This window comes from Hypanus sabinus, chromosome 27 (assembly GCF_030144855.1).
Source record: "Hypanus sabinus isolate sHypSab1 chromosome 27, sHypSab1.hap1, whole genome shotgun sequence".
Classification (NCBI taxonomy): domain Eukaryota; kingdom Metazoa; phylum Chordata; class Chondrichthyes; order Myliobatiformes; family Dasyatidae; genus Hypanus; species Hypanus sabinus.
In genome coordinates, this window is record NC_082732.1 from 22,591,442 (window position 1) to 22,604,879 (window position 13,438).

Below are 13,438 nucleotides of genomic sequence, written 5' to 3' on the forward strand. Positions count from 1 at the left end.
CTGATTATCAGTGATTATATTATAATGCCTGGGTCATTGGAGTATTTTCCTATATGATTCTATTTCATCTTTCTGTTTCCCATAATTATAACCTTGAAACAAAAAAAATGCACTATCTAGTTTTGGTTTAGAATTCTATTTAAGCAGTGGTAGTAACGTTGCCTTATTTATTGGTTTACTACAAATTCTGGATCTCCTGAAATAGTGCCAAAAATTTTGATTATACTGCACTATCCTACCCTGCTTCTGCTCTAGAGGAAGAATTGTCCTACCCTAAATTTTAAGGCTTTTTTAATACTTACTTTTCTACATCTTTAATCTAAAGATTTTTGGCCCATTTTGTTAATCTTGTATTCCAGGTAACTTAAAAATCTATTCAAGAATATTAACTATTGTTCAGTTGAAAACTCCATTAAGAAAATCCTATTCCGTTGCAATTGTCATTTACAACTAAATAATTGTGTACAGCATTTTGCTTTTAAAGGACGTTTGTGCTGTGTCTCATTGAGTAAATCCTATTGTAATTCATTTAAGTTGTTGGCAGTATACTTGTGTATCTGGTCCAGGAAAATTCTTAGTGTTTGCTGTATATTTATGACTAAATATAGACATTTTTGAGGGTAGATGTATATAGTATAAATGTTGTGGTCAATAACAAGCTTGATCGTGTAGTGCATAGACAAGGCCATTTCCCTTATCCAACTCATTCAAAGCCTAATCCGATTCTTTGCTCTATGTTCCTGTTTAATTATTTCATTCTATTGTGCAATTTGGACATTGGTATCCTGGATGCTGGGCAGACTAGTTTACATAGTTTACAACATTTTGCAACTTTTTCCAATCCTGTGCAATGGCCCCTCCATACCAGACAATCAATGCTTTCACTTCCATTGTTGATGAAGGCACCTCAACTGACAGCAATAATATTTAATTGTTTTAAATCTCATTTCCCCCTTGGCTCCAACAAAAACAATCACATTGTATTTTCTATAGTGGAGCTAAAAAAGTGCTCTAATCAGTATTTCAAACAAATTTACTTTGTTTACTGTGTTACATTCTTTTTTAATTCCTGATTGCTCTTTTAAATTGTTCATTATGTACATTTGTACTCTAAGAAAACATTTTTGAGGCAGGTCTTTTGGTCCACATTAATACATTTTCATTGTGTGTATGCTCCCTCGTTTTTAATTCAACTTATCCACAATAAATTATATTGTTTCACAATTGTCTGCTCTCTAACCTGCCAATGTCCTTTTGAAAGCTGCCTCTGACTGTAAATTTATCATCCTTTTGTATCATAAACAAATTAAGATTTGACTTTTTCCCCAATCTCTTGACAGATTGATGTAAATATGATCCTGGGCGGTGTCTCAATGTTGAGTGTAACATGCTTCCATTTTAGTTCTGAGGTTACTGAAGTCCATGTGGGAACCACAGATTGAGTAGAAGGTACCTGACCAGATGGGTGAGTGGGTAGCAGATAAGATGCTATTCTTTTACTGCTCTCTGTTCTGGAATTTTGTATATTCCTGATGTATGCGAATAAGATTTCTTAATGCCATCCAAAATGCTCCCCTCCATTCTGAGCAGTCTTATACCCTCCACTCTAGCAGACATCTTGTTGATGACATTCTGCATTGGGGCAAGGGTTATTGGAAAAAGTGGAGCAATGACACATCCTTGACAGTCTTCACTGAGATTGTGGATTGTTTAGGATCATGGCTTGCATACCATTGTGAAACAAACATATGCTGAAGACTGACTTTGAGATGAAGTTTCACACTATCTCCCTGTGGATGTAATCAAATGCTTTGAGGTTGAAAAAGGCTATATTTATAGTGGTTGGTGCTGCTCCATGCATTTCAGCTCAAATCGTCACACAAAGAGAATGCCACGTGTGAACTTGGGAAGCAAGTGGGAAGTAAACAAGGCTTTGAAGCAGACAGTACTCCTAAATTCAAAAGCTTGAGCAGCTTAATTTGTGAATCTACATATGTTTGGTCTACAATTTGGTAGAGGCTGACTTCAAAGATACTATGACTCTTCCAGAAAGGAGACATTTGACCTTAAAATGACATCCTTGCTGTTGACCATAGTGAAAATCAGGATTACTCTTAATGACATGCCGGTGGCCAATTGCAACATTATATCTATTCTAGAGACAAATAAGATATCATTTATAATAGGGGTTCCCAAACTGGGGTCCACGCACCACTAGTTTAACAGTAGGGTTTTATGGCATAAAGAAAGGTTTGGAATGCCTGATTTACAAGATACTGCACAATCCTTAAGGAGGTGAAGTCCTAACTTCATGCAAAATTTCTCTTCACCATACTGGTCTCAACTGCATATAACCATTGACCAGTATATAAAACACAGTATTTAGCAATTTGCCAAAATAGTTAATATCTAGCTGCAGAATATGAATTCACTAAGGGAACCACAAATCACTGAGAATATCTTTCTCCACTAGAGAAGACAAGAGCATCATTGTAATGTAAACACTTCCTTCCATGTCATTATTTTAATTTTGATTTATTTTTCCCACACTTTGCTACTGCACCACCATTTTGGAATTGTTTCACTATGGACAATTAGTTTGGATTTCTTTTGGGAAGATTGTGTCTTGACTAATTCTATGAGGAGGTAGCAGTGTACTTATATAAAGGTTTGACAAAGTCCTTTGTGGTAGATTGCTCAAAAATACAATAGTTTTCAGCATCCAAGACTGAAAAATTGGATACACAATACTGTAGATATTTGTGTGATTGTAAGACTGTTGCCAGTAGGGTTCCAGAAAGTGAAATGCTCACTCTTTTATCAAATGTGGTAGAGATAGAGTGTGGAAGCTGGTTCTTTGGTGCAAGTCCACACTCACCATCAACTACTAATGTCTCACAAGTTCTAGATTATACCATTTTATTATGAAATTCCCTAGCTTGTACCTCTCACCTACACACTAGTGGTAATTTGTAATGATCAATTAATTTACCTACCCACACATCTTTGGGTGGATTGGGAGAGAAATTGAAGTGGTCAGAGGAAATCCAGGTGGTAACTGAGATCAACTGTAAGCCCCATACAGCACCCAAGGTCAGGATTGAATCCTGTACTCTGGCACTGAGGTAGCAGTTCTGCTGGATGCGCCACTGTGCTAAGAAAAATATGTATTTATTGATTTAGACATAAATGGATGAGGCACAATGAAAGGTTTCAGATGGTATTAAAAATTGTCTATGCTTGACAGTGAAGAAGTATAGTTTAACCAGCAGGAATATATAGATAATCTGTTTTTCTGTGCAGAAAAAATGGCAAATGGAATTTTGGTGAAATCTAATGTAATGAGGAAAGTAGAACAGGGCAGTGGAATGTACAGTAAAGAATTGAATTGTGGAATAGTAAAGAGACTGTCCTGTGTATGTTCAGAAATTCTTGTTACCTGAGGCATAAAATAAAGAGATTATGTCAGAACTGTGCACAACATCAGTTAGTACTTGAAGTCTACACTTGCCTTTACCAGCAGGAATATTATTACCACATGGGCAATAAATGCTGGCCTTCCTAGTGTTGACAACATCCACAAATGAACTAAGAAAACATGCAATTTCAATAAAATATTTTAAAGAACTGAAAATGTATTCACTCAATCACACAAGAATTAGTCTTTTACTCTTTTTCCAATGCTAATAGAGTTGGATAGAACAGCACTACCCAATCCTACCACCTTTAGCGCCTTTTAGAACCAGAAGCAAGTCTTTCAGCCCCTGTGGAATTTATGTTAACCTCACTATCTTGGATGCAAAAATACAAGAATGCTGCACCTCAGCCACCACATCTTTAGGCATGGTGAAAAACAAGACATTCCTGTTAATAATCCAGAAATGAACTGAAAATGTGTACTTGATCACTTTTGAAGTTGAGTTTGCAACAAAAAGTGGAATTCTCAAAAATCCATATATGTAATTAATGTTCATAAGTAAGCTTGAGTATGTATCCACAGTTAAGGCCCACCATTAGACTGTCTTACCTTGTAGTTTTACTCTATCATCACCTGCTTGGCATATTTTTTTGGAGAAAATAAAGCCTTTAGAACTCAACAAATACATGCTTACCTCTACTTGTAGATGGTATTTAACTAAAGCCTGTTGTTACCTTTTAAAAGTGTGGGTTACACCCTTGTTGCATTCATTGAGGGTAAACATTTAGTAGTTCTGACTCTATTTTCCTGGAAGCTTCTGCTTATGAAATGTGCATTGTTCAGGAACTGGTATTTCAAGTTTAAGCAGGAAGACCAGACAAAGAAACAAACTGCCAACGAGATCACACAGCCATTTACATAATAGAACTACTTTCCCAGCAAGCTATAATTTTGACCCAGTAACACTGGGCATCAATAGAATTAAATTAACACACTCCATAGTGTGATACATAGTACTTGTCTGTTTCCCTAATATTGGAAACTTCCTGCTCCATCCAGCATTTTTGATGATTTATCAAAATGTTTATTCTAATCTTTGCCCTGTTAGAACATTCAAGGTTGGACTTAGAATGCAAAATATTTTAACTTGCCTTTTGCTGAGTGTGAGCTGATTAAAGCTCAGAGACTTTAACAGATTGAAAGATTAGGAAACAAGGAGAAATTGTGGGAAAAAGTATAATTTAGTATTCGTGGAATCAATATCAAACCAGATACAAAAGAAAGTTTAAATTATATTGAAAAAAGGTCCTGTTTTAAAATTTGATTTTTTAGGAAATTTCAACAAGTAATAACTGAAGCAAAGGCAATTTAAGCAAAACATTTTAAAAATGTATGTTACTCCTGTATTGTAATAGCAAAATGCTGGGTTTTGTTAGAGAATCAGCCATACTTAGATCCAAGAATAGGGAAGATTTCATCAAGATCAAAAGGGATCTCACTGGAAGATCCATGACAGTAACTACCCCAGAAAGGTGTTGAAAAGATCATTCAACAGTTGGAGAAACAACAAGACTTCTGGAGGAGTTGGAACCCTCCTGAAGTTCTAATACATGCCACATATTCATAACCTCATCTCAGAGCACATAAGGGCAAGCCAGAGATGCTGAAATTGTGATGATCTCAAGAAAGGAGATGAGGCTTATGTCAGTATTTACAGAAACAGCCTCCAATTTTTGCAGGGGAAGTCATCACAAAAATCTTCAAGCAACACACACAAAATGCTGGTGGAACACAGCAGGCCAGGCAGCATCTATAGGGAGAAACACTGTTGACGTTTCGGGCCAAGACCCTTCATCAGGACTGAAGAAAATTTTTCAGCTGTCTTCTTCCAGTAGCCAAAGAGTTCCACCTAGAGTTTCAGTGCAGGTTCCAGCCATTGAGAAGTATTATGGATGTGATATTCACTGTAAAACAAACCCAAGAAAAATGTAGGGAGCAACACCCATCCCATCACTGCATGTTTTTTAAAATTCCTACAATAACCTTCAACGTCAGTTTGTGAGTCTCTTAACTGTTTGAAAGTCCTCAAATTTGTTTATATTCTATGCTTGCTCTATAGCTCCACCACAAACCTAATACTGGTGCAGAGTGAAACCAAGCAAGGCAGTATCATAAGAATAACTCATAATTTTTTTCAATATTTGACTCCAACAAAATGAACGGGAAACTATTCAACCTTTGCCTCCTTTCCAGAATAAAAAAGATCACTCAATCAACTCATCTACCTGCTTGACTTATGAAACAAGTATTCTAGTTTCACTTCATTGTAGTAAGAAATTTCCTAGAGGATACAGAAAACATTTCAAGGACAATTCTCAAAAGTTTGTTTGAAAATTAGTAAGCAGGAATCCCCGAGCCTTGACAGTCACAAATTGGAGAAGGAGCCAGAAGACACCAAACTTTCAGATTGTCTATCACAGGAGTAAACAGAATCACACAACATCCTAATCAAACCAACTTTTAACGAACACCATCTATGGCGGAGTGTGGATCACACCTAAAAACCCATAAAAAAATCTGGAATGGAAGCAAAGCATCTAATGACTGCCTAAGTAGAAGAATTAACATTTTTGAAGTTTTTATCTTTAACCTTTCTGGTTCTATAAAAAGACCTTTGGCCTGAAACAGGCTGCCTGACCTGCTAAATATTTCCAGCATTTTCAGTTTTTAGATCTTTAGTGAAAATTCTGGCTTTGCAGTAATACTCTTTTTTTATATACTGTGGATTCCAGTTAATTCGGACATATTAGGACCAGTATGTTTGGTCCAATTAAGAAGCTACCCCAATTAGCCATTTTTATGGAAATAATTTAAAAAGGTATAAAAAAGACAAAACTGCTGTTTAACTGAGTAACAAATTATGTATTTAGATGAAATACAGAATAAATTAGAACACTACTACAGAACTAGAAAACAATGTATTAGTTCCAAATACAACACACACAAAACATTGGAGGAACTCAGCGGGTCAGGCAGCATCTATGGAAATAGATAAACAGTCGACATTTCGGGCTGAGACCCTTTTTCAGGATTGGAAAGGAAGGAGGAAGAGAATAAAAAGGTGGGATTAGGAGAAGGAGATAGTTAAAAGGTGATGGGTGAAGCCAGGTGGGTAAGAAAGATAAAAGGCTGGAGATGAAGGAATATGATGATAAAGAGAGTGGACCATAGGAGAAAAGGAAGGAGGAGGGGGTCTGGAGGAGGCGATAGGCAGGTGAGAAGAGGTAAGAGGACAAAGTGGGGAATAGAAGAAATGGGGAGTGAAACTTTTTTTACCGGAAGGAGAAATCAATATTTATGCCATTAATTTGGAGGCTACACAGACTTCTTCTTTGGTGCTAGATATAATTTAACATTCTGGAGAGTTTACCCTAATATTCTCATTGACTTCAGTTTTACCAAGGGTTCTGGATGTGCCACAGTCAACTGCTACTATGATACCAAGTGCTGTTACTCATATTTATATATTCTTCACTCACCGAGAGAAACAGTTAACATTTCAGATTGATGATCTTTCTTTAAAAAATGGAATTTTAAAAATATATTTTAAGATGCTGGTTTTCAGATAAAATTGATTACTTATTCCCATTTCTGAGGAAGGATCATTGACATGAACCATTTTATCTGTTTCCTGACCTGCTAAGTAGTTCTTCCTTTTCCCTCCTCCTTCAGACTTCAAATCTCCAGAATATTTTTGTGTTATATTCATCATTTATTATTCTCAAATCAACTAATATTACAATTTTTGTTCTAATATCTATGTTAACACACCTTGTCAATTAAAGCTCTTATTAAAAGTAAGGTGAATTCTGAATTGAAGAACAAGCTCATGTTAGATCAGACTCACTTTCTTCACTGTCACTTTAAATGTTGTGATTTAATTTTTTCTCCTATGTACCACATTTAAAAAGATAATGGACCAGAGATACCTACCTATTTGCTAACCTAACATCCCAAAGCCCTGTTACTCTAGCTTCATGAATGAGAGAAATAGCACCGTTCTCAGACACAGCAATCAGGATGATCTATGATCATTATTAGACAGAGAAATGCTCAGTATTTACCTCTCGCTTTCCTTAGTCTCCTTTGCTGCAGAATGAGGCTACCATCTCCATCAAATGGGCTAAATAGCCTAATTCTGCTCCTATGTTTTATGGTTCAATCTATATATAATTTTACTTTTTAAAAGCCTTGAGTTAATTCTGCTCTATTTAAAGCTTCCTATTCTTCCAAGTGAAATATGAGAAGGTATATTGTTGCGTTTTCAGTGCATTTCTCAGGAAAGCAGCGCGGACTTCCTCCACTTATGGGTTTCTACCATGTGTTTGTCCAACAGATTTAATGTTCTATCAAAGAAATATGATTTGTGATGTACCATGGGCAGCAGTTCTGACCTAAACTTCCCCATGAGCAAAACTGTCCTAGATGTGGTGTTTCAAATGGAAGTTCTCCCAGTTATGGGAGTACATACAATTCTAGTCATATTTCTGATGGTGTAGTAAATGAACTATTGAGTCATACAGAGAAGTGTGCTATTGTATCCTTGTCCTGAATTCACATTGCATGTATCATGATGAATTTTTGGGAGGTCTTCATTAATCTATTTTTTTTAAACAAAAACAAAATTCAACAACATACTAATGTCATCTTGATTGTAAAGTGCAATCAATATGTTTATTAATTTAGTTTCATAGTGGGATTAGATATATAGTATATATGCATACATCTTCTTCTGAACTGCGATCGCTGCAGTCTGTAGCATGTAATTTCCCTTTTAAGGATGTACTTTTGAACTGACTAAACGATCTGGCACTTTTGCGATCTGAGAGATTCAGCGAACTAGAGTCTAGAAAGTGCTGGTACAGCCCCATCACTGGGGGTGGACGCTACGTCGAAGCCTGATAGCAGAAGACAAAACCATTGTCAGCTCTATTACTCTGCACCGATTAAAGCATCAAGCAAGGTTAAAATCATCAAGGATGAGAGTGGAAAACAAACTGGTGTTCTGTACTATCTGCTTGCGTTTGACCAGTCTCGCATTCTTCTTGCAACCACCTTCAGGCAGAAGGTACAGGAGTCTTGGGTCCCATGGGGCCAGATACTGGAGCAGTTATTGTTCTGCAGCTACTGGGCTCCTGGGTAGGCATCACTCTATCTCTGCACTGAACTGGTTCCGTGGCTGTGGACTCTTTTTCGGGGACTCTGTAATTCATGTTCCACGTGTTTTTGTTTTCGTAGTCTTTACTATCTGTGCGGTTTGTCCACTTTTGCAAATTGGATATGTGGTGGTTGTGTGTGTGTGTGTGTGTGTTTTGCTGAATTCTATTGTGTTTCTTTGTTTTGTGAATGCCTGCAACAAAATACATTTCAAAGTTGTATATAGTATATATATTTTGATAATAAATTTGAAACTTTGAGATCCCTGCAACTGTTGAGTTTACTTTGAAAGTCAAGAGCCCTTTTTCATTATCAAAAACTCTCAAACAGTAGATTGCAAGAAGAAAGTTGATACTCTTTTCTGAAGCACAATGATCAGAAAGAAAGTTTTTTTATAGTCAAGGTCACTTTTACAACGTGAAAAACTTGGAAACCAATTTGCATACAGCCAGGTCATGTATCTAAGTGGTCATGGACAGAATTTAGAGTATTTCAGTAATGTTGGGTGAGAGCAACTCATCATATAACAGTACAACTTAATATGGAACCTGGAGCTTCTCTGGTTAGCATGACGTAATGCAACACATAGTGTTTATTCTTCCAATTTTTGCATATTGTTTTCTAAATATTTGGCTGAAACTGCTTCTCATCATGTGCCACTGACTTCATTCTGCTGAGTTTCTCTGTACTTTCAACAGATTATTTGAGTTTAGACTACAAATCCACAGCAAATTCTTAATGATGTCTTATTAAAGCCTTAATACTATATGGATTGTAAGTTACAAGTTTTATGATGTTCCATAATACTTCATGTATAAAGATTTGCTTTGATGTATGTGACTGTTGTTTTGGAGGAAAATATATGTGCAACAGTCCTCAAACATTGAGAGTTTAGTAACCGATAGGTCACTTTCTGTGGGTGTTATTGTGCAATGAATTTTGACCAGGATGCCAATACTCTGTTCCTTTTCAAGTACTGTAGTGTCATTGGATTGATAAGGTCCACGTGAGTGAGCTGTGACATTGCTCAATTAAAGGTCACCGATTCTAACACGATCTAGATATCAACTGACTTTCTATAAGGATGGTTTAGATTGTCCACTGTAAATCTGAAAGAAGACCCATGGAAATCTTAAAAAAATGAAACAATTTTTGCAGATTTTCAGTAGCTCCCCAGGCAAAGTTAGAATAGATGACTAGGATAGTACTGCAAGTGAACTTGGTTGGAAGGAGAAATCGAATAGGGAATGAATTCAGCACCAAGAATAGGGATCTGTATTGGGATTGCTTCTTTATCCATTATATGTCACAATTGAAGGCCTTGTGGCCAAGTCTGCAGATAGGTGGAGGGACAGGTAGTGTTGAGGAAGCAGGGACTCTGCAGAAGAACTTAAGACAGATTAGGAGAATGAGCAAAGAAGTGGCAGATGGATTATAGTGTAGGGAAGTGTATGGTCATGTACTTTGGTAGAAGGAATAAAGGCATAGATTATTTTCAAAATGGGGAGAAAATACAGAAATCAGAGGTGCAAAAGGGTTCTCATGCAAGATTCCCTTAAGCTGAACTTGCAGGTTGAGTTGGAAGTGAGGAAGGCAAATGCAATGTTAGCATTCATTTCAAGAGAACTAGAATATAAAAGTAAGTATGTAATGCTAAGGCTTTATAAGACACTGGTGTATTGTGAGCTGTTGTGGCCCCTTACCTAAGAATAGATGTACTGGCATTGGAGAGGGTCCAGAGAAGGATTATAAGAATGATCCCGAGAATGCAAAGGTTAACATATGAGAAGCATTTGATAGCTCTGGGCCTGTGCTCATTGAAACCTATCAAATAGAGTGGATATGGAGAGGATATTTTCTATAGTTTAGGACCTAAGGGCACAATCTCATAATGGAAAGTCATCCCTTTAGAACAGAGATCAGGAGGAATTTCTTTAGCTAGAAGATGGTGAATTCATTGTCACAAATGGCTGAGGAGGCCAAGTTGTTGAGTATATTTAAAGTGAGGTTTGATAGGTTTTTGTTTAGTAGGGGTATCAAAGGTTACAGGAGAAGGCAGGATCTAAAGCTTGAGAGGGATAATAAATCAGTCATGATAGAATGGCAGAACAGACTCTATGGACTGAATGGCCTAATTCTGCTGCTTTGGTCTAGGAAATGGTACAATTAGGCAGAAAATAATGTATGCTAAATGGCACAGTTATAAACCTTTGAAAGCGGCAGTACACTTTAAAAGGTAATGGGATTTGAGGACTCATAAATACAGTATAGATATAAAATTAAAAAGTAGGAGGTTATTTTGGATCCTTATAAAACCGGGTTAGATCACATCTGCAATATTATCTAATTTTGGCCACCATGCTTTAGGAAACAAGTGAAGTTCTCGGAGTGGATTCAGAAGAGATATATTAGGATGAGGGGTTTCAACAATGAATACAGACTGGAAAACCTGGGGTTATTCTCCTTGCAGCAAAGATATAGGAGCAAAGAGCTTAAGATTGTGAGAGGTTTAAACAGGACTGGGAAAAGTTGTTCTCATTAGCAGTCCAAGGACAGAGGGATTCTGATTTAAAGTACAAAGTAAAACATAGAGGAAAATGTGTGGATATTTTTAAAAAATCACTACAAATGGTGATGGCGTGTCTAAATGGAGCAGGATTAATTGGGCTTTCAAAAGGGAAAACAATTTATCCAGCTACAGGGAAAGAGCAGGAGAATGGGGCAGAATAGATAGCTATGCAAGGAGTTGCCATGGATTGCATGGGTTGAAGAGCTTCCTCCTTCTCCACAACAATTCCATGAAAAAAAATAATCATTCCTGAATGCTTAAGTTCAGAAATAGGTCAACCCCACAACTTGGTGTAACACATCACATGTCTCTGTGTAATGGAAAGATAGCTCTTTGATCCACTTTATTCCCACTCTATCCAAGGAAGGACAAGGAACAATATTCCCTCTCCATAAAGAAACTCTTACACTTGTCCACCAATTCACTACCTCTGTCCCTCCAGACCCTAGAAACAAAAACGGAGTGACATATTGATTGTTGCTATTCAGAACATAGAACAGCTCAGCACAGTACAGGCCCTTTGGCCCACAATGTTATGCTGACATTTTAATCTAATCTAAGATCAATCTAATCCTTCTCTCCTACAAAGCCCTCCATTTCTCTTTCATCCATGTGCCTAATTAAGAGTCTCTTAAATGTCCCCAATCTATCTGCCTTTACTTCCAAGCCTGGCAGTACATTTCATGTGCCTAACACTCTCTGTATGTGTGTGTGTATATATATATATATATATAAAAACTACTTCTGACATCCTCTCCCTATAGTTTCCTCCAAATACCTTAAAGTTACACCCCATTGCATTAGCCATTTCTGCCATGGATAAACCCACTCTATCTATGCTTGTCATCAACTTGTACATCTCTACAAGTCACCTTTCATCCTCCTTCTCTCCAAGAGAAAATCCCTAGTTTTCTCACCCTATCCTCATAATCCATGCTTTCTAGTCCAGGCAGAAACTTGGTAAAAATCTCTTCTGCACCCTCCCTAAAGCTTCCACATCCTTCCTATATTGAGGCGAGCAGAACTGAACACAATATTCCAAGTGTGGTTTAACCAGAGTTTTATAGAGCTGCAACATTATCTCATGGCCCTTGAACTCACCGTGTGCATTCTTAACCACCTTATCAACTTGTGCTGCCATTTTGAGGGATCTATGGAAGCGAATTTATTGTATAATTACAAACTTCTTATAATTTACATACTCTAATGTACAGTCTTCCATTATAAAATTGCTGCTCTATTGCACTAAAACATGGATAAATTCTCCTCAGCCCATTCTAGCTATGCCTGCAATAACAGAATTTGTCCTCCACAAATCCTTCTCATTACTCAGTGAAAAAGACACTTTTGAGATACTTTGCAATAGATATTGCTGTTTCCCTCAAAAACAGAAATTCGTTTGAAAATGCATAGAGTTCCTGACTATATTCTAACATTCTCTCTTCTATTGTCTTTCCTGAAATCATTTATGCTGCAACAACCCCTCTACCTAAAATTCATTGTTCAGATGATTCACATTGATCTCTAGAGTGCAAATGTAGCAATGAAACGTTGATAGCGAGGACACAGAGCCTTCTTACAGGAAATGAATTAAACACCATGTGGAATTACACCTCGTGTCTACTACCTAGCACAGACAAATGCATAAAGAACAGGACAATGAACATTCAGAATGTTCTTTACTCACTTTTAGAAACAAGACTGAGCCTAGACGGTAAATCTAAAGAAACAATATTGGCAGACTATTCACCTTTCTGAGATTGTCAGAGTTAAGCTTAATCCTGTAAATTCAATCCAGATGCATGCATCTTGTGGCAAGTCACCGGTTACTGATCAAAGTGGGTGCCCTATTAATCTGAAGGCTAATTATACTGCTTCCTATAACTGCTTCAGCATACAAAGGAAACCATATCTGAAACCTTTGTGGCCTCAACAACTCTGACTTAAGTAATATTTTTTTTAAAAATCTGAATATTTACCACAAAGACCCAGCCATAATTATGAGTGAAATAAGGTAACCTCATTTCTCCATACACAAGGGCTCACCTCACATCTATAACAGTTCACATGAAAGTGGAGCCCAAACAGTTCAATGTTCATGCACTCCGCCTGTCCAACTTCAGGTATGATTGGCATTTTGCAGACACAGCATTGCGGGGCATGTTTCCTGAAAGATATGAAACCATAATCAAAAACCACACATGAGCAATGAAAAACATCATTTACAAAAAAGT

The 13,438-nt window shown here is 37.0% G+C and overlaps 1 protein-coding gene across 4 annotated transcripts in view; it reads right to left on the bottom strand.

Annotated features, from left to right (window-relative positions):
* Nucleotides 1–13,438, bottom strand: part of LOC132382069 (filamin-binding LIM protein 1-like) — a 37,839-nt gene that overhangs the window by 2,903 nt on the left and 21,498 nt on the right. For all 4 annotated transcript variants that reach the window (XM_059951921.1, XM_059951923.1, XM_059951922.1 and 1 more), the window contains one exon: nucleotides 13,251–13,371. In XM_059951921.1, the coding sequence (XP_059807904.1) occupies nucleotides 13,251–13,371 (121 nt within the window). The remainder of the gene's footprint in view (nucleotides 1–13,250; nucleotides 13,372–13,438) is intronic.